Raw genomic sequence first — 27895 nt, forward strand, 5'->3', positions numbered from 1 at the left:
CAGGATTCACACAAGGATTAAGGTAAGTATTACCCAAGCCAACACATAACCTTAGGAGAAAAGAGCTTCTGTGTGGATGCCTTCAAGATGCAGCAGCACAGGAACTGGTCCCTGGATTCTTGGTCTGAGACCAAAAAAAAAAAAAAAAAAAAAAAAAAAAAAAAAGACACTGGATGGCAACTTGCTGCAGCAGTTGCCAGAAGAGTCTTCAAACAAAAGATTCTTCACAGCTTCTTATGGCTCTGGATTTGGCACCTTTCTACAGGAGCCAGAAGAATGAATATTGCTGTTCGAATTCTCTTCACGCTTTCGGTCCTGCACTCGGGTTAGAGGACTTCAGGGTTTTGAATCACGTCTCAGGAGTCTAAAGTTTCAGGAGGTTTCGGACTTCTGAAGACCATGCACTGCACTCAGGCTCGAGGTCCCCTGGTATTGGCGTTCTGCAGCCGAGGAAGGTCGCAGCACATCAAGGGATTATCGTTTTGCAGGTCTTCACGAGACTACTGGATCTCACCAGCCTCTGTGGGAATCGTCTCATTCGGAACCTCCAAGTCGATTGAATGGAAGGGTTGCATGAGGCTCCGGTTTCACAGCAGGCTCTACGGTCGGTGGAAATCGCCATGGACAGCTTTTCTTCATCTTCCTCTTCGGATTCAGCTCCAGTGGTCAACATCTTCCAGAATCAGAGTCTCCATCAGGAACTACAGCACAAATTCTGAAAACTATCACTGCAGTTTACAGAAAGGGGCGGTCTGGCTTTCCAATGAAGACAGCCATCCCCCCCAGTAGGAAATGGTTCATTTCAGGCAGACTGGAAAACAAGTGGCTGAATAGTTTGTCTGTGAAGGCAGGCAGTGAGGGAGAAGTACCACTCTGCAGCGTCTAACGGGAAGCACAAAGGGTTCCTGCCGAAGACGAAACTTCAACCAGTACCTCCCCCACTTAGGAAGGCAGAGGAAGATCCAAGAACAAGCATACACAAAATGGCAACAATATGGTTACCCACCATTCTAGCAGAATGGCAACCCTCCTGTGCATTACCATGGCTGATAGCCTGTGAGTAATATTGACTAAAAGTCATTAAGGTATAACCACTGCCACCATGCTTGCCATTGTAACAAAAATGTTACCGGGTCAGTGAGAAAAGGGGATACCATGCATCTACATAAGGTTGTGTGTGCTGGTCTCACACAAAATGTAAAGGGGATGGAAATCACACTTTACCCATGGGATCAGTAGTTCACCCAAGGCATGTTAAATTAAAAAGGGAAGCTCAAAAGGCAACCCAGAACCACTGAATTTTAAAGGCTGTGTGCTCCCAAAGGGAAATCCCTTAAACCCAGAGTTGTAGGGAACAATACATCCATATACACACTATGATGAGACATAGAAAGGTCACCCATATACAGAGTAAAAGAAAGGGAGAGGTGAAAAAGATTGCCTCTCACCCCAGAACAAAAAGAAATCACCAAGTCTAGCAAAACGTTCTGGGGTGGACACAGGTAAAAAAGATTTGTCATTGAAACAAAAATCTTACATAACACCCACTAGGGAAATATGGGGCATTAGACACACGTAGGTTCGGCTACAGAAATAGAAACCATACCTATTCATTGAATGTCCAAATTTAGCACCTATTCGAAGGCAGGAACACTGGAAATGTGTTCATAATGATAACTGAGCAGTTCTGGTTTAGGATACTCTATGGGACTAACCGTTCTATTGCAGCTATTCAGTTTATCCAGGAACTGCTAGAGGGACACCCAAATATGAGAGATGGGACTAGTTTGCTCCTTTCAACCATTAACCTAAGTGATTCACACACTGAAATGTACATATGAAATTATCTAAGGCTTTATGAAATGGAATGAAATGTCACCCAGACCGTTTCTCTTTACTGTGTTATTTTGAGATTATCCACAGTGAGGTGCTTTCAATTTCTTTTCCGCTTTACCTTTTCTTCTTTTAATATGATTAACTTTGTAAAGGTTTGTAAATGTTCTCCTATGGATACCCCAGACTCAGATTTTCCCGGTCGGCTGGATGGGTAGAGTAGAGGGTATTCGCTGAAGGTTCCCGCCGTTGGTTCCGGTGAGAGATGCCCAGGAGTTGTGGGTTCAACTATTTTTCTGGTCGGGTGCAGCTACAAAATGCAACCTCGGTTGATGAAGAAATGCAAGAAACACTGATGCAGACCTCTTAAGGACACTTCACAGGATTGGGGGGGGTGGGGGGTGGGGAGAAAGACTTCCAGCGACTCTGCACACAAGCGACCACAGGCATCCTGTGTTGCGATCACAGACGCTGCCCGAAGAAAGGATCCCTTGATGTTGGGATGCTGAAATTCAGGGAGGAGACTTGTTACAGGTGGACGACTACTAAGGTTCCGGGCGCAATTGCAAAACAGTGGCCAGTCCCGTGATGTAGGCTTCGAAAGACCTGGTCCGTCCAACAGGTGATCCAGAGACTCTTCCAAAGGCTCAAGACGGCTGGATCCCAGAGAAGGAGTCAGACTAGTTTCTCCCACTAGTCCAAGGGCTGAAGCACCGCTCAGGGTCTTTGGAGATCAGGTAGTTAAGCAGGGCTTCACCGGGCCAGACACAGGAAGGGATGTTCAGCCTCTTCAGGAGTAGTCTTCAAATCTTCAACTGGCTATTCGAGGGATTCTTGGCTCCAACACTGATCTGAAGAAATGGCTGTAGAGGTCCTCTTACCAAAACCTGCGCTTAAGCAAGTCCAAGCCCACCAATGATAGAATCGGCACCATTCAAAACAGCCTGAGTTGTCCAATCGGGGGCAAATACAGGAAGAAGGCCAAACAATAATATTGCTGAAGCAGCAAGCAAAAATACCATGGCAAGGCCATTTTATGGCAGTAGCCATGTTTAGTAGCCATACACGGTAAACTCAAAATGTTCATACTAAAAATAATGTAAACATGGTAAAATATATCTGCTGCCTCCAGTTTATCTTTAGGCAGAAACGAAAGTAACCAATGACACATATGATAGTAACCAATGCAAAAAGCTAGGGTGATACAAAAGTATACCCAATGCACTGCATTCTAAGATGCTGTTTTGCCATGTTAAATGGTAAAAGAATGCAAAAGGGAAACAGTTTCCCAGTACGGATACAGGACGTGACGCTGAAGGCTTTGCTTCCCTTCAAAAAGAGAACAGGTTTGAAAACAGCAAAAAGAAATGGGTTTCCATAGGAAATGTGGAGGGAAAGCTGCAAAAAAAGAAATGTTCCCAACATTCACAGACCACACAACGTGAGGCAACATCAATCTTTCCCCTCCACTGCAACAATCTACCACTATCATCCTCCCGTGAGACTTCCATCCCTGAGCCCCAACTAGCAAAACACCTATGCAACTCCCTAGTCTGACTCTGTGGACCTAAACCGGATGGTCTCCGGGCGTCTTCATCTCCTGCCCGTTCCTCTCATACTCCCCCTCAACTGGTGGACTACACCAAGTCCACAGAGGGGATTTATAAAAATATACCTTGGGCAATTCTGTAAAACTCCAACTCTTCGTATACACCTGTACTGCTGGTCGCATGGACAGAGCAGTCAGACTTATTTTAGGAGGGAGAGAGGGCTGTAGATGGGTACAAAGAACCTGTAGCATATATATGGTCCAAAGATACACCAATGCATTGTAAAAATAATGCTTTTTTTTCTTTAGAAAAGTAATATCATTCCTAAACACAAATATAAAAATCGACAATACTTATGACATGCAAACTGAAAGTATAAACCTTCTTTAGAATAGCAATATGCAGTTCAAGCTGAGTAAAACCTAGTGATCCACATTTAGAATGACAGAATGCCATTCATGGGGAGTAAAACCATATTAGTAGACTTTTAGAATGACAGGATATAATTCAAGGTAAGCAGACCCTATTGGTTATTCTGTTTCAGGAATACAATAGTTATACCAACAAGAATACACATTGCAATATGCAACTTATTGCTCTTTCAGAATGGATACGGTTACACCAACATTACTTTCTAGAATAGTGGAACACTAAACATAAGCAAGAACTTAAAGATCACTTTTAAGAATGGCAGTGTGCCTTTCAAAGCTAAGAACTTCAGTATTCCACATTACGAATGAAACTGATATTCAGGGGGAGTACAACCTTATTGGTTATAAACTCTTAAGACTATTTCTATTACAGGAATATGTAGATAAACCAATGTTACTTTTCAGAAGAGTGGAACCCAATTCTAAGGTAAGTAAGAACTCGATTATACTTTTCCAAGGGGCAATAAGCGACTCTAGGATAAATGAGAACTCAATGACCGTTTTAGAAAGGTAATAAGCAGTTCAGGGTAAGAAAACCCCAATGTTACACATTTAGAATGGCAGTATGCCATTTAATGCGAGTAAACCCTATAGGTAAACCTTTACACTTACTCAGTTTCAGGAATAATCGAGAAATACCAACTCAGTTACTTAGTAAATAACTTCTTATACTTTTCAGATGAGCAATATGCAGCTAAGTAAGAACTTTGTTAGTAACTATGATTCCTGAAACACAATAAGTTACAAAGTGTCAGGAACACCTTTACAAGTATACTTTGAAACATTTGTTGTTTTCTTAGTCAAGAGGCCTTGCACAAGAGTCCTTCCCCATTCTAAGGCATGAGTTATCTCAAAGGCGGAAGGGAAACCCTGGTGGTTCAGAAGCAACAGTAAGTCTTCAGCTCCAAGAACCAGGCCAGATATACAGGAACCCACACAACTTCTGCAAACTCTGCAGTTTACAGAAAGGGGTGGGTGGCTGTCCAATCAGGTCATCCAGTCCTGTCCCCCTCGCCCTCCCATTGGGAACTGGTTTCTCTCAGGCACACTAGAAGACAAAGGTGAGTGGAGATTTCAGACTCCTCCCTCCCTTCCTACTTGCAGACACTCTAGAGCCTCTGCAGGGTACACAAAGGGTTCCCGCCGACAAAACTTCAACCAGGACTTCCCTCCACCCAGGCCGGCAGAAGTACCAAAAAGGGACAAGCACACTAAAAATGGCAAAAAAAAGTAGCCACCATTCAAGGGGAATGTTGACCCTTCTGTGCATTACCCCTGCTAGTTTGACAGTATGCGTGTCATTTTAACACAAAATTAAGTAAAGTATATCCACTGCCACCAGCCATAAGAGTAAGCTTGTCACAGAAACAGAAATGTTACTGGAACAGTGAGAAAGGGGATACTATGCATCCCTTTAGCACCCCAAATAAGGTGGGGAGCGCTGATCTCACAAAGGGGATTGTAGACAGGATACAAATGATCCTTCTACCCGTGGGAAGAAAAGTTCACACAAGTAACCCAAGAAAAAATAAAGGGGAGCCCAAGGGGCACTCCAGCAATACTGCACAGAAAGTGCAGTGTGCTGCAATAGGAAAATGCACGAGTCCAAAAAGTTATAGGAAACTATAATTCCAAAAATAAAGTATGGAGACACACAAGTCACCCATAAAAGGAGAGGGGGGGAGGGTGCTGGAGGGGGGGAACCGAGTGAGGAAAACGTTTCCTACTCACTCAAGAACATAGCAAATGTATCCCCGAGTCCAGCAAACATTTCTGGGGTCTCACAGGTGAGGAAGATTTAGCATAGAAATGAAATTCTAATCAAAAAACCACAATCTGCCCTCTCATATCAAACACAAAGCTGCCACACAAAGGCCAGGCTAAATGCCCTGTGAATAAGCAACACTACTTCATGAATTTCCCACTAGACACCAGAGGCAACTTTCTCCACATTCCCTACCCCAGGGAATGCCTCAGTCTTTCTTGATTCAAATGTGCCTAAGAGCTAGTGGAAGCCCAAATGCCCCTTAAGTCTAGTCATGCCAATGTCAAACCATCTGCACCATGACACAGCTGAAGTCGCCACCAACAAAAGCTTGATTAGGTTTCTTGACCGACCCACAGCACAGGATCTTTCATCCCTCAACCCCCCCCCCCTCACAAAACAGACACACGATCTCCTAGGATAAATCGGCTTACTTCACCTCTGCCACGGAGGCAGCCTCCAACGGGAGCAAAGCTTTATTCCGAGTAGTTAAATCCTGCTGTGCAAACCCCACATCTGTCCCGCGGTGGCAGCATTACAAGAGAAATTAGACTGAATCAATTCCTTCTTCATTAACAAAAATCAAAACCAGACGGAGCCCCGCCATCTAGCGACCCCAGGCATTGGCCTCTTGCAATGACATACTCTCGCTGAAGGATCTCGAACACTCGCTTCCCTTAAAACCTATTGCTTCTCTGCCTCCACGCAGACTCGGATGCAGTTCAGCATCACTAAGAACTTCGAGACTGCTGCAGTGTTTTCTTGACCCTCCGCATACTAGGTAAGCCCTGCTGAGCCGTAATGTGAATTTATGCTGCATTTGAAATGAAAACAGAGCGCTGGGACGTGGGGCACGAAAGCCCACTTAATTTCGCCTTGTGGGCCTTGCCCTTGATGTAGTGCTAACCCAAAGGTTGCCTCTTTAGCCTAGTTGGGCTGTTGGTCTTCGTTGGGGGCCTCACATCTCCATCATGGCCGCCGCCATTTCTTTCGGCACTGCTGTGCCTTGCTTGGCTGCCCCAGCACTGTTGCGATTGGCTGCTCCTTGTACCTCGAGGACAATACAGGGAGCCAGCCTCCCGACAAAGTCCCACCACTAAGGCCCCGGTTTAGAACTGTAGGGAGCAGCTCTCCCTGCAGCCCCACCCACCCCCCACAAAACTCGCACCTGCTCATAGCGACGTGGATTCCAGGCTGTCCACAAACAGAATTCCACATTCAAATTGCCCTGCACCATACATGTTGATGTGCATCACCATTCTGACTGCTATGGCTCTCCTAGTGCCCTACTCCAAAGAATGAACTACAATACAAATAACTTGTGACTCTTAACTCTATTTTCTGGGGTGCCTATAGCTGTGCACCCACCACCATTTTGTACAGTTTCTTGTCCTTTTGGCTAAAATTGAATTTAGGTGGGATACCAATTGTTAACTGATCGGCATATCTGGGCATGTCCAACGTGCTCAATGATCGCTTGTCTGCTTGGCCGCCTGGTGTGATTCCACTGTTGCATAGTGCTCAACCCTCTCCTCTGGTATCCTCCCACTCTCCTCCTCCTCTTGTCTCACCCGATGGCTCTCTCCGCCTTCCCTATCTTTTCTAACTGTTTCTCCATCTCACACCCTCCCTCTTTCGCAAAGTATGGTAGGAAGAAACTAAAAAAAGGCATTCCCGATTGCCAACTCTTGTCTGCCCATCACAGATACCTACATCACGGTCTCCTCTAGACAGTTACTGACCTTTCCTTTGCCGTTCCTTCTTCCAAACTATGTCCCTCCCCCCAAACCCCTCATATGGTCTGTCCTCTCCCCTTTAGGGCGGCACCAGCTGAGAAATGCTCGACTCACTTTGCATCTTCCAAATACATCATTAATGTCCCCTGGCACCATCATGGCCCAGGGCGCTCAGCCCAACCTCTCTTGAAAGTTTTATTCCTCCACCCCTCCTTCCCTCATCCCCACCCCCATCCCCGCCCCCCCCCCCCCTGCAAATCTTTTAACGGGGGCAACCAACTGCACTTAGCCACCCTCAATTCTCACTCTGCTATCAAACACTCCTCTGACATCTGTCAGGTCCTTGCTCTCAGACAGGGTTCAAGGCCAGTTCAATCACTGCTTTTAACACCCTTTTCCCTCAAGGTTACAAGACCCTGTCCAATACCAGGTCCTCACAGGATGGTGGTGGAGTGGCTCTGATCTTCCCTGAGTGGGTTCCAGCCTCAATAATCCCCACCCCAAACCTATTCATCCTTTGAAAGCCTAGTCTGCAGGCTGCCTCACCTACTTTCTCGTTTACTCTTACTACCATCTACCGACCCCCCCCCGGACCATCCTCCCTCTTCCTCTCAGAATGGGCCGACCTGTCCTCCGCTCTTCCTGCCTCCTCCAAACACATTGGGGACTTCAACATGCATCTCGACGGGGCCGCTGTTCTCTTCCGCAACCTCTGCAACACTCTTTCCCTCTCCATCCATCCTTCACACACCCTTGATGCTCTCATAACAGACATCTGTCTCTAACCCTCCCTCCTTGTTTGACCTCTCTCCCCGCTCGTCTCAACTTGACCTTCCCAGTCCCCTCCCCCCAGCCTCCCGACGCCTCCACCAGCACACAGTCTCTTTCTCGGTCATTCTACCGATGAAGCGTGAGTCAGTCACTGCATTCGCCTCTTCCTTCATCCCTCCTCCGCCCCCACCCCATCATTTCGCTCTCCCTCCGACTCTGTTCTTGCTAATCTTCATCGCTCCATTTCCAACACCCTGGACATCCTTGCCCAATCACGAGGATCCGCACGAAGCCTGCCTCCAAATGCAACTCTTAATAGGACTCTGACTTGGCCACTTTGAAATGCAAGTGCAAAGCTGCAGAGCGAAAATGGCTAGCATCAAGGTCATCCTGAGACAAATTGTCCTGCCACCTACATCAAAGGCAAAACCGCCTCTCCAGCTGCGCCAAGAAGGCGGCTCATGTCGAAGCCCGCATCTCTGGAGCCACCAACACAGCCAAACTCTTTAAAATCTGCAAGGAACTCACCAATCCCACCACAGTCTCCTCTTCCCCTCCCAGGCCCTCTCCTCTGTACTGGCCACCCACTTCTGCTCCAAAACCTTGGACATCCTATCCTCTGCTCCCCCTCTCTACTCCTTCGCCTCCCTTGCCCCCACCCTGCCCCCAATACTGTCTTTCTCTCCCATTGGACCAGATGAGATCTCTAGAGTCATCCACTCTATGAAGGTCTCCTGTAAACAGGTGCTGCCCTGCTCCTCCAGAACCATCAAGGACAACACTGCCACCCTTGCTCCAGCCTTGTCCAAACTCTGCAACCACTCATTTGCCACTAGCTCCTTCCCACAACCCCTCTTGTGCACCCTCCTAATAAAACTGTCTGCTGATCCTTCTTGCCCAGCTATCGCCCTATCTCCATCGCCCCTTTCCTGGGCAAACTCATGTAAACGGGTCATCCTCCGCTATACCCCCCCCACCACCCACCAACTGACCCTCCACACCAAATTGGCCGGCTGCCTCCACAATCATCAATCTGGTTTTAGGGCTGCCAGCAGCACGGAAACTGCTCTCCTGAACACCCGTGAAGACCTACTCTCCAGCCTGGATTCCGACTCAACCTCTGTTCTGATCCTCCTCGATCTCTTCTGCCTTTGACACAGACAACCACTCCATCCTCATAAGCCAATGGCACAGGCGTGGCCTCCTTCCTCTCTAACGGACCCTCCAATTGCAAATGGGTCCTTTCCTCTCCTCCACCGCACTCTACCTGTGGCATCCCCCGGGGCTCCATTCTATGGCACTTCAACATCTACCTGGTCCCTCTGGCCTACCTGATATCTGCTTTCACACCTAATTTCCAGTGTCATGCAGATGCCAGCTCTCCTTCAAGCTGCCATCTTCTACCTCCTCCATCATACCCAACTGCCTAACTGCTATTCAGGCATGGCGCTCTGCCACGGATCTCTACCTTTACGCCAGTAAGAGAGATCCTACTCATTGGGACGCCTGCTCCTTGTCCACCCACTCCTCACCACCCCGTCCAGACTCCTTGGGTCCCATCCCCTCACCCACCTGTGAGGCAAAAAAAAAAATAATCCAATCATCTTTGACGCCTCTCTTTCTCTGCACACCTTGTCAAGAAGTCAAACTTTCAGCTCCACCTTCTCAGGGGCATTCTAGTTTTCCTCATCCTCCCCAGAAGCTCAAGGTCTCTAGAGCCATGGTTCACTCCAGGCTTCACTATTGCAACAGCCTCTTTCTCACTCTGCCCCTTTCCTCCTTTCGCCCCCTCCAACTAATCCATAATAGAACAGCGAGACTTCCTTGGCCTCAGGCCCAGGGCCCATATCTCTCCTGCCCTAAACTCTCTACACTGGCCCTCGGTGACCGCAAGGATCAAATTCAAGACCCCCCTGCATCATTCACAAGGCAGTCTGGGACCCGGCACCTCTTTTTGCATCCAGTATTCCCTCCCTAAATACCTCCCGACTAGAGTCCTTCGGTCCTCTGTCTCCAACACTCTGCAGGTCAAACGTTTATCGAAGCAGAGAGTTGGAGGTACATCCCTTTCTGCTGCCCGGCTCCTCCATCTGGAATGCCCACTCCCAGCCCCCCCGACTTGAGCTGGATCTTCTAAAGTTACGGAAACTTTAGAAGACTTTCCATTTCTCCTCTTCCTTCCCTCTCCCCCTGCCACTACTAGTGGGGACTGGTCCCTTCAGTCTCATACAGGGGCCAGACCACCCCCCCCCACCAGTCCTCTCTACATCCTTTGGCAGCACTTGCCTCGGGCTCCCTTTAGCGGATTAATCCAACTTGGTCCACCCTGCCCACCACACTCATCCCTCTTTTCCCCAGGCACTTGCCTTCTTGGCACCCTTTCCCCACCCCAGAACTTCCCTGCCCCATTCCCTGGGGGCACCCCACACCTGCATTTCTCCATCTATCCCCTCACCCACTGCACTTCCCTCAAGCATTTGCACGGTAGGATTGTCAAAAGGCCAATATAACAGTCTTTGTGACACCCTTGTCTCCTCCCTGCGCCCCATTTGTCTTGTGGCACTTGGAAACATTAATAGGCGCCATAGAAATATCCAATACATAAATTGCACATGTTACTTCCTCCCAGCCTCCCTCAGTAAACAAATCACTAGCCCAGCACTCAGACTCCTCAGTATTGTGACCTCATCCCTCAGTGAAAGTGCACACGCAGACACATTGAAAATTGGTGTTATCAGCCCATATTTATTATTATTTATTTTTTTTTAAAAAACCCTTGCTCGACCCCACAGGACCCAGGCAATATACCCATCACAAGCCTCCCCCTTTGAGAAAGTAGTTGCGGCCCAACTACTTGCCAACAAAAATCAACCACCTTAGCCCTCCTCCACGATTTCTGGACCAGCTTCTGCCCCAAATGCTGCATCGATACTACACCCATCAAGTCACGGACAACATGCTGGGAATCAATACAAGGAACTTGTGCCTCCTAGTCCTCTCAACTCTCGGCTAACAGATGACAGCCTAGCACTTCTCCAGCCTCACAGACAGGATTGGCTTCTCCTGAACCATCCTAGTCCTACCTATCCAGCAGACTACCAGGCCATACAGAGGGGGGGGGATCCTTCAGATCTACCCAACTCCATATTATGCACCCCTCACCTCCAAGTTTTAATCCTCTCCCCTATAGTCTTCAGTCTATACATTGAACCATTGGGAACTCTCCTAAATTACCCCTACATAGCCAATCAGTATGTGGATACTCACTGTACCTGAAGGTCACTGGCTCCTCCAGGACATCACTTGCCTCTGTAAATGCCTGGCTACCATTCAAACAAACACCTCAAACTGAACCCACCCCCCAATCAAGATTGTGAAAGGCGCAAACAGCATGGCTATAGATCTCCAAACTGCAGAAAAATCAAACCCATCATCTCCCCCACACAGTGGTCCAAGCCTCCTTAAGGCAGCCCACCATTCCACAATGTCTCATTACAGGCACCTGCTAGTTCTACCAGATCTATCCAGCACTGTGCAAGCTTCCCTGGCTCCCATCATATTCAAGACTGCATGTATCCCCCTACAAAAGCGATCTGAAATTGAACACCAACATACTTGGTGGTTAAAGTCTGGAGGCTCTTGCACCTCATAGCAAAATTATCGGAAGGCTGGAGCCAAACTAGCCCATAAAGAGCAGACTAGCAAGCAGTCCTGCCACCCCGACCATCTGGAGCTCCACCCCGGCAGAGGCTTAAAATGCTTCCACCAAGTTCCCCAAAAAAAAAACCCACTAAAAATGTGGATCTTTCATCAATTCCCCGCAGAAGAATACAAATTCATCCCTTACTCTACCAACAATGCTGCTACACTGTATAAAATCGCATGCCCGTTGCTGGAACCCTCCTGTTGTAAAGCGCTCTGCAGCTCTTGAGCTAGGTTCTCCCTAGAACCATAAAGTAAATTAAATACATTTGTGACTTATCAGTTTAGGGTCACAGGCCTTCCTCTTTTGGTTCGTCTGGGAAACTGCAATTTGTTGATTTCAAAATTAAAAAGGGAGTCAACGTGGGCATTCCTGTGACACTACTCTTACCCTACATGTACAGGTAGGGATGATGCTCCACGAGTCGACATTCAGTTTTTTCTATGTGAGCTGGTTAGCACAGGAAAAAGGGAGTGCCTGTACCTTAGCTTCCCTGAGCGTCGGCCCATGTTACAAATGGCTATTACTGGGCAAGTGTTAGGGAGATTTTTGCACAGTGAGGGCTGTGAAACCAATTAACCTAAAGTTAGAACAGTATTTATTTTTGCCCCCAAAAAAATGAAAGATTAGACTCTCGAAAGTGCCACCTGTGGTACAGCAGTCAGGCTAAAGTCAAGTGAAGGAGGAAGGCTGGTAGTGAAGTACAGTTGTTCCCCACAGTTTACCAAGTAAACCAACGCTGGCATACTGAAAAACCCTTCATAACTTGCGTCTAGAAGGTCAAAAAAATAGTTTGCATAAATAAAGAGGCATCTAAAAACCAATACATTCCTAAACAGTCTGTGGCGTTTGACCAACAGGTAGTGGGCAACACATTCAAAGGAGTGAAGAAAATGAAACCCTAGACACAGTAGAAGAAAACATTCACAACCTATTTAGGATCCAAAATGTCACAGGAAATAGTCAAAGTACTTAAGAACCTATACCCAGAAGGCCACCATCTGGAAATTAGCCTTCGAGCACCAGATTCATTACACTTCCCGAAACTAAAGTATTACTGTATCAAATGTAAAAAGCAATTTTTCATAGACAGGGGGCAGTGTAAGATCAGGATTTAAAAAAAATAGATAATCAGCGGTACTTGCTAAAATTCTAGCCTTTGGCCTAAAGGAAAACAATGCCCACATGCAGGGAAGTGCCTTTTTAGTCGCTTTAGAAGAGTTTCATGTAAGTGCAAAGGTTTGCCAAAGGAATCAAAGGGACAGTCAGTAGGCACAGCCCCAGTTATGAGGAAAAGGAATATACGTTCCAATAATACATCAGCCTACCCCAGGGGATGCCAGATACCATTTTGAAGATCTCCACTGCCAGATTCAAGACCCAGCAGTCCCAGGAAGGGGAGCAAAGCAGGATTGGGACCAATGCAAGTGAATGTCAAAACACGGTTGAAGGGGGACTGCAAAAACCTACGAACACAGTAACCCCCTGTAAATAATCTTCAACTAGCAGGTGTACCCGTGTTTCGCACAGTAATTCCTACTTCAGTCCTAGTTGTAAGTGTATTTAACTAAACTAATGCTTCTTTGTAGACAATATTGCTAGTGTTTCCTGTAGGCGCTAGTGTGAACATTGGGCCTCATTATGAGGTTGGAGGTAGCCTTGCCGGTTTTACTGAGCGAGCAAAAGAGAGAGAAAGAGCGAGAGAACCAACCCACCAAGCCAGGCTCTGAGCCAAATACTCATGGTGGTGGTTCCCAAAAACACTCATTGACTTCAAACTGTAAGCAATTAAACACAATGTGCTTAATGTGAAGAAACGTTCTGAAAATATCCCTTTGCGTCACTTTAGTGTTAATAGGGCCCATGGCATGAAAGAGCAAAGGCAAAAAAATAAGTTTAAAGTATCAGCAGTGCGGGACTGAAAACCATCTGGTCACTCGTTCTTGTACCAGGAAAGACACTTATACCGTCATGGTATTAAGGGCTGCATTATTTCAGAAAATATCGAACAAACTTGAAGTCAAAACACAAGTAACTGTCAAATGGATAACAGCATTCGATTCTTGGATACTCTGACCATTTAAACCTGGTTTCATATCGCTCGATGGGATTTTAAAATATAAACATTACATCTTGCTTTAGAGCAGTGGTCTTCAAACATTTATGCTGAACAACCCCCTCAAGTCAAAATGTTACCGCCGCCCCCCACAAGCCATAAATGCTTATATTTTCTACCATCACTAATCTAGTTTTAAAGAGCTTTGCACCCCCAACCCCCTGGCCATCTGTTGGGCCCCCATAGTTGTGTCAGCCCCAGTTTGAAGAGCACTGCCTTGGAGGGTGCAGGGCTGTGTGCTCAGTGACCCCATGTGTGAACAGCCATTTTAGGTCAGCTGCATCTTTTGCTTCATATTTAGGTACTGTGTCAACCCAATTGAGAGAACTAGCCTCTTGCAGTGAAAGTTCATGGAACTTTCCCAATTTACAGGCCTGATCAGTTTGTGACCCAACATACGATTCTTTTTCGTACAAACTACTTCTGAGAACTTTCGCAAAGACTTTACCGTTTACTTCAAGAACTGCTCTTTCCTATCCAAGATACTAGTCCATTGACTTTGACCGAGGCCTATTGAACTGAATCGAGTCCTCTAGTGAACTAAAACCATTTGCAATGCATTTGCAATGCCTAAGAAAGTATTTGTGATCTAGTCTGCTAACTTTTACCTTTTTCCTCACATTGAAAGTAACTGAAATGCCATTTAGCTCCTGTTGCAGGGGAGCCTCGTTTGTTCAGAAACTCATTGGTTTGTTAATGAAGTGTGAGTATAATAAGTTGCCTCCTAGTGAAGGTTTTCTAAATGATTGTGTAATACGTTTTTACCAAGAAACCTTGAGTTTAAGTGTCTACCTGAACCACTGATTGTAAGACCTCTGTGTAACCTCTTGTACTGTTCACATTCCCTCTTGAGATGAACCTGGCTGCTCAGCTCGCTACCACCAAACTGGAGTACAGACTTATACCAAAGGTTGATTTTACTTACACCTGTAGTCCTAATTGTATGTGGTGGTCCCAGAGGGTACTGCACGCAACTCTGCCTAACAGCCTCCCCAGAAGGTGGACGGCCATGAGGTAGATGTTCTGCAGGGCCCATTCCCACATGCTGACCGGTAGACCGCACAATGGTGGGGACCTGGTACCCCCCTGATTTTACATAGTACATGCTGGTGGAGTGGTCGGTCAGTATAAGGACGGTCTTGCCCCCAATGAGCGGAAGGAAAGTTCTGAGAGCCAGCCAGATGGCCCTGAGCGCCAGCCAATTGATATGAGACTCCTGCCGGGTCCAAACTCCATGGACACTGTGGCTGTCCAGAGTGGCCCCTCCAGCCTTCCCAGGAGGAGCCCGTATTGATGGTGACATGCGGGGGCCGGCTGCCGGAAGGGCTTGCCCGTCTGCAGGTTGCAGTCCTTGAACCAAAAAGTGAAGTGAGTGGGCACCACTGGTATTAAATCCGCGTGTCTTTGGTATTCAAAATTAGTGCACGAAAAAATCCTTTTCGAACAATATATATCAAAACACTTGAAAAGGAGCTGGCTGTGACAAGTTTGGAGACACCCAAACTCAAAAATCCATGTGAAGCAAGAGACCAAGTAAAATACCTAGTCACACAGCCGCTCTCTACGTTTCGCAACCTGGGTTGTGGTTTTTCAAAATTACTGACAGTTCAGCTTTAAAGTCAAAAATATATACTTCAAATTTCAAAGAGATAAACGAGAAGTTCTGTTTTTCAAAATAGTTTATATTAAAAAATAAATGATCTCAAAAAAATGAGTAGTCACTAATATTTTCTTAGTGAGGAAGAGTTTGCCACAATTAATTCATCAATCAGACCGAATTTGCCAATGCATTTCGGAAATAAATTTCCTTCATCAGGGCCAGTCTAAAAATGATACATACATATTCATGAACAAAGTAAACAGTTCAAAACGGTGCATAATTGCATATTGGTGTCATACATCATCGTGGTAAAGTTAAATACATACCATTCAGTTGAGGTTGCAGTAGTAGATGAGTAAGAAAGAGCAGAAAAAAGAAAAAATGGAAAGGGCCAATGAGTCACTATTGTATATAGGTAACTATCAGTTAAATGAACAAGAAAAGCCAGTTACCTGTGACAGGTAGGTAGAATGTGGAGTGTGGCGAACTAAAGTGTAGCGGCCATGTGGGAACTGAATCGAACTGCCTGACAGGAATCAGCGCAGTAAAGTAGCCTGCAATGCGATTGCTGGAAACAGAAGGAACCCGTTGTTGAAAGCGGTAGTCATCAAATCATCATCCGTAGTCATGATTATTTAAAAGGTGAGGGAAGTCTTACCGTACCGAGGGCGGGAGCGGAGCTGTTCTCCCATAGCCGGCATGAAGCAGACTGCCGTCGCATCGGAGTGTTGCCGAGGCAACGCTTCCTAAATACGACACGTGACCACGTCGCGGCCCGATGGGCACGCGGGCGATAACAGATACTGCAATCAGGCCGATGGACTTGAAATAAATGAATCTAGACATTTATCAGACCTCACGAGGAATTGTAGAGTGATCAAATAAAGAGTATAGTAGAAATAGAAGAAATACTGGTGCAAGAAGGCTGTACTGACAGAGTAAAATGACAAATAGTAATGCTAATGACAAATAATTGATTTCCTCATTGAGTCCATTAGGTGCCAAGTTGCCCAAGTCTCTCTGCGGTTAAGCCGATGGCCCAAATCTTCATGTGGATTGTTTTTCGTTAGTACTTCCAAAATGACAAATCTAATCTGTGTCACATTATGTCAATTTTCAGCCCAATGGCGTGCTACAGCCGAGTTGGTGTTTGCGTTCCGAATGCAGGACCGATGTTCATTCCATCGTGTCTTGGCCCTTCTTGTGGATTGACCTACATAACATTTTCCACATGGGCATTTGATGCCATAGATAATGTTGGTGCTGTCACAGGTTCCAAATTTTTTAAGGGTAATCTTCTTCCCTGTTCTTGGATGATTAATGATATTTCTTTTCCGTGGCAAAATCCATGTATCATCCTCATGGTACACCAGGAGGGCACCTGTAGTGCCATTACACCCCATACCGTCCCTCCTCGGTTTCTGCAGCATGCCTAGGTCCTTCTTCAAAGGTGGGCTTGGGTATCCGTTCGGTTAAGATGGCAGCTCATCCCTCAGGGGGCTGTGCAAGAACCCCCCTAGACCCCCCGAACTGTAAAACCACAAGTAAAACCAAAATGGACACCAAACCGCTGAGGGTAGTAGCGATCAGACTTCACTTCAGAAGGAAGGTGAGCTGGTAAGGAAGGACAATTAGCCCACAAAATTAACCAAAGAAACAACCCAACACTAGTGTACTGATTGCATACACACATCATTAAAGACAAACAAACCATCAGGGTAAAATAAGTACTTTAGATACACAATGGAACCACATATATAAAAACCAGTAGGTCAGTTAAGACCCAATCCACTCCCCTACTGCTAACAAACCACTCTCAAGTGATATGGACTGTACATCTAGCCAAAGGATAAAGGAAGACCAGGGATACTTTGAGTAGAACATTGCATTCACAGTCATAAGAAGGACCTAACTTGAGACAAACAATGGTTGCAATATTCCCAACCCTCCAGCACATAGCATCAAGGGTGAAACAAATGCAAACTATATACTGGATACTGTGAGAAAACGAGGGAATCCTCATGCATAATCCCCTGGATCTGCTTCTCAGGTGCCCAGGGAAAGACCATCGCTTTTGGATCCGGAACCCGGGGGAGGGGGTTGATCAGCATAATCCTCCCCCAACCTTAGGCTTTTGTACAACATCTCCCCTCACTTTCCCACACTTTACTCCTTGTTGCCTTTTCTTTGTCCCAGTACTATCATAGGTAATGAACACTAACTAGCTCCTTTCACTAGGATGAGAAAGATGCCTGCAAAGTACTATGAAGGTCAGACCATAGTTAAAAGGGACATGTCTGACCTACACATTGATTAGCTTTATTTGTGAGCGCAAGAATAGCTTTTGGACATACTTTTAAGTTGAACTCTTTGACTCAGACTTTCCTTGGTTTCGTTCAGGTAAGGAACGTTAAGCCTTTACCATCCTGACATTTTGAACTTTATTCTGTTGTCTGTCTTGCTTCATGATGCCTTCACAATACATATAGACTCAGTGAGAAAAGCAAAACCTCAGCAACCATACCCAGAGGGCACCACAAAACAAATAAATCAGACTCGCTGGAAACAGCAAAAGGTTTAGGTTCTCCTAAAAAGAGCAGAATAAACAAACATCGAATTCTTCGCTAACCATACTGCTCGTGGAATAGGCAGTACAAGGCCCACAGGCACTCATGGGGCCAGAAAACAAGTTTCTGAATTCAACATGTGGAACTCAAATTACTGGTTTCTTATACTATCCAAAGCATTCATTTTTGCAAGGAAGCTCTTATCTGCAAGGATCAAGGTGACTACTGCGCGGGCAAAAAAAATATAAATATTAGGACATTATGAATGCAAAAATGCAGGCGAGTAGTGATCACAGATATTGTCCAGTGTCAATCCCGGCATTGCAAGTGCCGAGGACACCCCCCACAACCCAGTTACACGGCACAAGAGGAGCGGGGCACATGCCCGCAACCCTCGTTCCCCTTATGCAATATCATGGGGTTTTGATATTTTTATTTACTTCAAATGCAGAGTAAACATGCATTCAAAATTGTAATTTTGGTATTTTAGTACGATACCATCTGCAAAGGTAGATATTGCTTCTTAAACCACTGGGATCTCTGTTGGGCTGAGGATGCAAGTCTAGGGCAAGACTCTCCAGTGATACTGGAGTTGATTGGTTCCTTGTCTTCCATACGTTTCCGTGTTTTTCATGTGCCCTCTCCTAGGAATCTCTCGCTGCTGTAATCTTGGAAGGTTATGGTGGACACTGGCAAGGTTGCGGTTTATGCCTCTGAAGACCCCTCTGTACACAAATCCTTTTTGCACCATCTGCCACAGGTAAAGAACCTGGGAGTCTTAATGGACAACGAACACTTGAGCCACAAGTAAACACTCTAATCAAGAAATCGCATCCTACCATTCCTCTTTCAGCCACAAAATTCACCATCATCGCACTCATGTCCAGAGAAGACTACGCCAATAGCCTATACCTAGGAATGCCTATTAAAGATACTTCAGCGTATCCAAAACACAGCGGCCAGACTCTTGCTAAAACTACTGCCAAGAGAACACATTACCTCAGCGATGAAACGCTTCACTGGCTACCAATAAAACCGTGAATAAAGTTCAAACCGATGTGCAAAATACAGAGCAATCGACAGCCAAGGATCAGAGTTCCTAAAGGAGAAAATAACTACCACCCGACAAGACCACTCATATCAAGCAACGACATTCGCTTAGAACTATAAAATAAATTCAGAGGATCATCCTTCTCCCACCTGGCACCAACAACCTGGCATCACCTACAAAAGAAAATACGCAACACAAGGGATCATCTGGAATTCAGAAAACTACTCAAAACTTGGCTTTTTGCTCCAGAAACAGGAGGAAACGACTAGGAAGCATAGACACAATGGGAAACAATGATCTTGGTGAGGAAACCATGACTCCCAACTTAATCTTCCCTAACCACAAGGCGGGGGACGCCCGACCACCTATGTCCAGATACCGTTAATCCACAGAGGAAACCTAAGTAGGTAAGGTCCCCACACGGGATAGGCAGGGAGGGACTAGAAACATAGCTAACTCCAGGGTGGGAAGAATACGCCGGCATAAGCCAGGTACACATACCACTAGAGTAACAGAGGCAGACAAACCACAATACCAAACACAGGATAATCCTAGATGTTGAGCACAGAAACGCAAAGACAGGTAAGGAAAGCTTACTAACCCAATTCTCAACTTTGCGCATACACTTGAAACTCACGACCTCTCGACACAGAAACACACCACCACATCACAAGAGACTAACACATAACCTGGCACAATAGCACATAGGAATTTGCACCGACCCGAAAAACGCGCTCTGCGAACACTGCAAACCAAACTTAAGTGGTCAACAGGACATCACAACTCTCACTTTCCTATTCCAACTACACCCCACTAACCCCCACACTCACCCACTTTCTTTACACTCTCCTTTTCAGATCCGCCAGAGCACCTGGGGACGGTACAAATAGCTTTAACATTAACATGAAGGCAGTGTTTTCTGCCTATCAAATAAGAGTGCACCTATTGCAGGGAACATTGGTTTGCACCTGTAGTCAAATACCAAACCAGTAGTAGAATGTACTTTTCCCCCCTCCTGCACTTACCTTCCTCCCCCCTTTTTATGTTCAGCACTTGCACGTTCCAAATTGTCTCACGACCTAGTCAGAATGCTTTTTGTTTCTTTCTTCCCTCCTACCTCCTACCTGCAGCGTCCCTCCACCCCCCTCCTCTCATGCTATAGCACTTGGATGTTCCGAATGTTTCAAGACCTTTTAAGACCGTTTTGTTTTATACGCTCCTCCTCACCACGCCCCGTCTTGATGCGCTTGAAACAATTTTGCTGTATAATGCACATTACAAATAACCATTAAATAAAACAAAATCCTTTGATAGATTGCCCATAAAGCACTGCGATGCCCCTTGCAGGTTTGGTTTCTGGCCACGGTTTTACATTCACAGCATTTCTTCCCCTTCTACAAAACACATGTGCCACAAAACTCAACTAGCAAAGTATTATTACACTAGTGTCTCAACTCACCTGACAGTTTTCTTGGATACGTTCTGGGGTGATAGATTTAGGAATACAAATCACATTCCTCTGGACTTGGAAACGAATCAGAACCTATGAAAATATATTAAATTCTATGGTTAGTTCAACTTGCTGGTACTTTGCATCATACACGCAATACAAACATCTTGAACAGTGGCAGCTGGTGAATTTTGAATTGGAGGTGCATCAATATTTGCCACAAATATGCGGGTACGACCAATGTTAGCAAGGGAGCCCAAACTAATCAAGGTTGTTTTTTTTTCAGACCTGCTCCAGAACTGAATCAGTCTTTTCTGGAGGAAGGCCTCTGCTAAATTGCGGCAGCCGGCTCTCGCACTCTACGCCACACAGACCGAAAGTAGTGAGAGGTTATTGGTTACTGACATGCACAGTTGGGCCAGAGTACTGGGCGCCACGTGCATTGTGATCAGACTTCACCAAGAAACAAAAGGATTCATCTGTAAAGTCTTGGCGCATGCACTCAAAGAAATTGACCTCCGAAAGAAATCATTTTTCTGAAGTCAGAGTGCCTACAGTGACTTCTCTTTCTGAATCTTGGCGGGGCTCCCACCTTTCCCCCAGTATATGATGTGGCGGGCCCCTGCACCAGTGGCTGCAAAGCCCCCGCTATGCCAGTGTATTGAGCTGTGGCAATTACTGATTGAATATTAGGGGAAGGGGAGTAATAATTTAGGAAGCAAGCTGTGTTTAATATAAACAAAATGACAGGGATTACTTCCTAAATTAATTTTGTGAAAGGTGGTTGTTGTGGAGCATTAGTGTTTGAGGGTGTTAAGAAAAAGCATGTATTTGTGTAATTACATTAAAAATACTGAGCAAAGTCGATGCAGGTTTACTATATCCGTTGTTAAAAGTGGGAGTTCGGATCTCAAAAGCTCACAAATATTTTTGCACTCCAGTTATTGAATAACAGCCAATACCCGATGCAATTGCACAACATTTTGCCAACACGTGTTTAGAGCTTAGCTCTTATTCAGGGTATAAGCATTAGTGGTATAGATCCATTCTAACATAATTAACAGTAGAAAAACAATGTTTCAAATGCATTTTAAGACATACAGATGACAATAATTGAAGACAGTGTAAAGATATTTGTAAGTTCACATCACATTCCAAAAAAAAAATCACAATGCCAAAATGAAAAATGACAAAAAGTAACACATCTAAATTAAAAACAGAAAAGAAAATCTAATACCTAAAACAAATCCTTAAACTGCTGAACCATTCTAGTACCCAAATTCACAGATAAAGCATTCAACAATTAGTTGCAGTCAAGTGGTCCATGGACATTGCATATCTTCTATACATATATATTTGTGAAAATGTGTGTTTGTATGTTCTGGATTGGCTCCATCCCCATAACAGTTGGTGGGCTGAAATATTGGCCCAAGGTTGACATACCAGTCTGGTGTACACTGGCGATAGTGACATTTGACCAACCCCACTCATTCGCCATGTACAGCGGGGGGTCCGGCCCTGTGCCATCAGTCTAGGCGATTCCAGGTGATTGACGATTGAGATTTTTCAAAAATAGGAAGTTAGGATACAATAGAACATACAAAGGGCTATAGCAGACCCCATGTGTACTTCAGCTACAGACCCGGGAAACGCCAGGGGGGTATGGATAGTGATAACATATTAGTAATTTTTGTTCCAAACTATTAGCATATTGGGCTCAATGCCGAGTAGGTCAAAATACTGTGACCAATGTGCCCACAGCCAAGGCCATGCATTGAATGCAACCACAAACCTGCACCACACCAGAGGCGTTGGGGGGTGCGGGAGACTGAGGGGGCTTTAGCCCCTGGTCTTTTGTTTGTACATCCTGAGATTCTATCCGAGGCTACAACCAAAAGGCTAGCTAGCCCCGCGTCCAGACAGACCAGACATTGGCGTAGCCCAAGATCTTTTCCAGATCTAGCAACACCCTGGCACCACACCATTTCCAAAGAATTATGGAGTGCAAGGATTGGAGGGCAAGTTCAAAGCAGATTCTTGGCATGGGGAAATTCTTGGGCAGGGCCAGGGTTTTCCTCCAAAAGATTGCTTCGTATAATTTCCACTTTGCATGTTGTTGATTCAGCATTGTTTCACTTCCATAACTCAATATGGGCACCACTTTCTGTCTAAGAAATGCGACAATCGGTTTTAATGAAAACTTTCCAAATTTACATTGGAAAAATCTTCCTTGGCGTGCTAGCGATAGTGCCTTTTTCTCGCGATAGTCATTGCACTCTCGTCTCGTGATTGGTTAATCAGTAGGCCTAGATATTTGATGGTTTTTCACTACTTCAAGGGTTTTGCCTTCCAGAACAGCCACTGGGGGGGGGGTCTCTTTTTTTCTTTATGAATTAGCATCATTATTTTTGTTTTCGTAGTATTGATTTTTAATTTGTTGTTCTTCATATATTCCTCCATCTTTGTCAGACTAACTTGCAATCCTCTAACCGTATAGAGTAGGATGAGGTCATCTGCGTACATCATAGTTGGTAGTGGTTCGGTGTTATACTTCGGTGGATTTGTTAGGGTGGAGTATGAATGTTCTTCATAGTCAGACGTATAAAGGTTGTAAAGGGTGGCTGCCAGAGGACACCCTTGCTTTAAGCCATTCCATGTCATATCGGCCTTGTTGTTACACCTTCTTTTGACATTCTTATCCGAATCATTGTGTTAAGATTACAATTGCTGATTTGTTTCCAAAATGTCTTGGACATTTCCAAACTGATATTTTCGCCAACATTTGTCCATTTACTGCATCGAAGGCTAGCTTCAGATCGACAAAGGCTGCGTAGACTTGGCTTTTCGTCGAAGTGGCTTCTTGTTTAATCAGGTTTTAAAGGAGCAGATTGATGTTAGTGCCGACCTTTTGGACAAATCCTGTTTGTCGAACCGCTTGTCTCTTGTTGGTTCTTGCCCAGGTATTCAGTTGTTTCAGGAGAAAGGATGCAAACAGCTTTCCCAGAAGATCGACCAAGGCAATTGGTCTGTAGTTGACCGTGTCTTTTCTATCGGCTCGTTTGAAAATCAGGATCAATGTTGCGATTTTACAGGTCTCGGGAATTTGTTTTATCTTGACAATCAGACTAAATTGTACAAGGAAAAGTGTCCACTCTACTGGTGCAGATTTTAAGGTTGCATTGGAAAGTCCATCAGGACCCAGGGCCCGTGATGCATTCAGTTTACTAATGGTTTTCAAAATGTCTTCTGGATCCCATGTTAGGTTCCATTTCTTCACCAGGGTGAGAAGGGTAGGTCTATTGGTTTGCTTCCTTATCTTGTAGAGATCTGCAAAATGATTTCTCCATTTCTGTTCAGATAAATCCTGAATCATGTTGTCTTTGTTCATGGTAGTTGGGTTTAATAGCATCCATAACTCTCGTGTATTTCTGTTTTTGGGAGCACTCAGAATAGCTTCAGCATCATTTTGGTCTAAGGTGCTTTTAGCAGATTTAAGCCAGTTTTTGCATCGCTGTTTTTCAGATCTTATTTGCTGGCTACTATTTTCTGTATTTTGTTTCTTCAGAATACGTACTTTTTCTGCGTTTTTTACCCCTTTGTTTAATCTCACTATTAAAATAGTGTTTATGAACTTTGGGGATTTTTTTTCAGTTTTTCTTGGTTGCTTGTTGAAATGGCTGTAGTAGCCATTCATAGTACAATTTTTTTTTCACTTGCTGTTCTTGAAGGGCTCTTGAACTTGTCTGCCAGCTGGCCAATTTGATGTTTTATTCTTAGTCTGTTAATCCCGTTATTTAGTTCCAATATTGGTAGGTGTTGCATCTTTGTGAGGTGTATGCTTTGCTCCCACGTTATTAGTAGTTGATGGTGATCGCTCCTAACTGTGGCAATGTTTGTTATTTTGGATGCTGCTTGGCATATTCCAGCGGATACATATATGTAATCTATTACGGCCCTTGTTTTGCCTCGGGTCCAGGTCGGCGTTACTTGACCTTTTGCGTTTAGCGCCTTACCTGTGAGGGTAAGATTCCTCAGTGCTATTTCTTTTGTCCGTTAAATTTGCAGTGTCACATAGATTTCCATTGTGCTCATAAAGATGGACATTCAAGTCGCCACATAAATTCTAGGTTATTATGCTTGGTACTTAAACCATCTATCGCCGAAAAAATTGTATCTATAAAGCTTGCATCGCTAATTGCTATCGGGTTCCAGTACAGATTAAAGATTCCTATTATTTTTCCTTACTTTTCTTTCGTTTGTTCCTTATCAGTATGTAGTCTCTGCTTTACCATTTGTATGGTCATAAACTGGGCCCATGGATTCAGGTTGTTTCCAGAATTTTCAGGTTTAAAAATCAACTTTTTTTTATCATACCTGAGGACGGTCTTCCTTGTTTACGTTCAATAGCTGGATTTGTATGGGTAATGTACCCATCACAAATTACTTCTGTGGTTATCCATGTTTCTTGTAAACATATATGTACTTTTTCAAATTCGGATGTTCCTTGTTGAAAAAGATGGGAGTGGCCACTCGTATTCCATGAACATACAGTGTAGCCTATAGTCTGTCGTTTGGCTGATTGTTATGTCTGTGTTGTTCTTCTGCTTTCGGTTTTTTGAGCTTCATCTTCCATGTTTCCCCATTTGCTGTCTTGGGCTTCGTAATCCATATAAAGTGTTGTTCTTGCCATACTTATTCTGGTTGCGTTACCATTTGTTCCTCTTTCGTCTCGATTTCTTTGTTCATATGTTGATGTGTCTTTTCCCCAGTGTTGACATTATTAAATTCTGATGCATGTCTTTCTTCTTTCTATTGATTTTTATTTTCCCCTATTTTTGGTTCGACCTGTTGTACTTTTCTACAATCAAAGCCCAATCAATACAATTGTGATTCAATTTCTAGAATGCGCTTCTTTATTTGTTCAGAGTAAAAGTCTCGACTTTGTCGAGTGAGTCGGCACCCGGGAAGAATACCAGCTTGATGTCATCAGAGCGTATTTTTTTTAAATTGAGGTATTATGGTTGTTGACCATAACACATTTGTTCTATTAAATATCAGGGGTTCTTTTGTTCGCTTGTTAAGTTCAAGTATTATACTGTTAATAATTAGATTCTTCCTTGGGTCTATGAATATTGGTAAGAGCAAATCATTCATTCTTGTTCTAGGGGTACTTGTTTAATTTTCCTATATCTTTGTGAGCTAGACTCGGTCATTACTGACATCTCAGCTTCTTGCAGTGAATTTGTCTGGTCGAGCTGAATTTTCCTCATCCTGTGTCACATCTTCCGCTGACACACATTATTGAGTATTCAAGGTCAGTGTCCGATATGTCCATGCAGGATAGATCCATTCATATGGAGTGAAAAGAACTTTCTTCTCGATACTCGTCAATCATTATCAATGCGCCATCGTTTGGGTCGGTCTCTGAATCTATATCAATACTTCCTCCTCTGCTGTATAGGTGGAGAGGTTCAGTAGATCTTGTTGGATTGAAGATTCCACATTTAGCGTTTGCAGTTCGCTCTTTGGCTTGTTGGCATCCTTCTCTGCTAGGTCAGGTTTATGTCTGACATTTGTAAGTTTGAGATTTTTTTTTTCTTTATTTCTCAGGTTTTGTTGTGCAGACTGTAGTTTGCGCAAAAAGGCCTGCAAGCCGGTTTGTTTTTTGTTGGTTGTTTTCACTTTCTTCTTGGTCTGGTTCGTTGTATCATCTCGTTTCGTAGATCCAAAGATCTCAAATGGGATAATCAGCGTGTTTCTTACCGTCTTGGTCTGAACAAGTGTCGTAATATCAGCTGATGGAGTTTTCTTTCTACAGTGGCTCGTTAGTCATATCTGTTTTCCTTGTTTTTTCATTGTGAGTCTCCAACCGGTGTGCATGTCCAGGGTCTGTTTCTCATTTTTATTGTCTACATGTGCCCTCCCTTCAATTACATTTCCCGTAGAAAATCTGTTGGCTGCACCGACATATCAGTTCAGTCAGCCCTTGCAGTGTCGAAAAGTCTGTTTTGCCACATTACGCTTGCCTCTGCTTCTATATTTAAGAATTCTTGAAATGTTATACATGCTTCTACATTTTTCTGCTTCGTATGGATTAGTGCAAGTAAGGTGGCTTTATCCTTCGTTGCATCGACCATTGCTTCTTGTAATTTCAAGAAGGAGATCATGGCTTGTGTGATAACTGCAATAAGCATGTTTTGTAAGTCAATCATTGTGGTCAGGATGTTAATCACGATATCCTGTCTGTTACATCACAATGACATTTATTTTCCTGCTTCTCATGAGGTTGGTGCCATCCTGAGTCTGTTTCGTGGTTTCAATGTTTGAAGGTCGCAGGTCACTTGAGTTCCATGATGGCATTCTTTCGTGGGGGTAGGGGGTGGGGTGACCATTTGTTGGTTCTGAAGTGGTTTCCCTTCCATTGATGTTCATGTAATTCGAGTATTACATCCCTTTGAGTCGCATGTCTCCTCCCCGAAAACTTTCTTCGCTCATGATAGTTTCGATTTTGGTAATGTCGAGTGACAAACGCGATGCCCTGGAGTTAGTTTGATTCAGTTGACCTGCATTTGATTCTGCTTTTACTCCTTGCATAAACGTTTTTTTGCCATTGTTTTGCCAGCAATGCTTTTTCCATCGACATGTCGCCTCATTTGTTGGGCCACTTGGAATGTTGTTCATTCCCGCGATTCCTCACGGGCTCGTGATTAAGATAGTTATCCAACTTTAGTTGACGGTATATTGCCGCTTGTAGATCTGGTTTGGAGTTCTTGTAAGCTGAGCACCTTTCTGGTGCCTCTCGGCTCTTCCCGTATCCTCTCACTATTCTGTATCACTTGTGCCGTGGTTTGTATTTTTCGGCGATCACCTGGGACATTGTTCTTCTCTTGGGCTAACTTGTTTGTTATACATGCCGGCATATCCTCGGGCGATTTAGGTTTTTACTTTACCGTTTTTGTTGTTGCATTTCAGCTTCTTGGTCTATTTTATGGTTGCTGTTTGCTTGTGTTCGCTCGTTGTCACCCGACGGATCACAGGAAAACTCCTCTACCATCAGCTGTGCACTTTGCGGGTTTGGTTTTGTCAGGGTAAGATCTTTCAACATCGTCATGGGGGGACTCAATTGTGATTCCGACTCAGATGGTAAATCTGTACGTAACAATTGAGCTGTTGCGTCTCGTATCATTTGGTAAGCACACAAGCTGTCATGAACTTCAGAACACGCCCCTTTTGGACCTCCTGGTCCTTGTCTCAACGGTGCTTGCATTCTCTAATACTCCCAACTTGGTCGCCCAGCGCTAAGACCCTTTCTCGCTCCATGC

The 27895-nt window shown here is 44.7% G+C and overlaps 1 protein-coding gene across 1 annotated transcript in view; it reads right to left on the reverse strand.

Moving 5' to 3' along the window:
* Positions 1-27895, reverse strand: part of LOC138513720 (aldo-keto reductase family 1 member B1-like) — a 332321-nt gene that overhangs the window by 54687 nt on the left and 249739 nt on the right. Inside the window, exon 8 of the mRNA XM_069628798.1 lies at positions 20583-20666. Within this exon, the coding sequence (XP_069484899.1) occupies positions 20583-20666 (84 nt within the window). The remainder of the gene's footprint in view (positions 1-20582; positions 20667-27895) is intronic.

The sequence above is a fragment of the Ambystoma mexicanum genome, chromosome 12 (assembly GCF_040938575.1).
Source record: "Ambystoma mexicanum isolate Mex_15411 chromosome 12, UKY_AmexF1_1, whole genome shotgun sequence".
Classification (NCBI taxonomy): Eukaryota; Metazoa; Chordata; class Amphibia; order Caudata; family Ambystomatidae; genus Ambystoma; species Ambystoma mexicanum.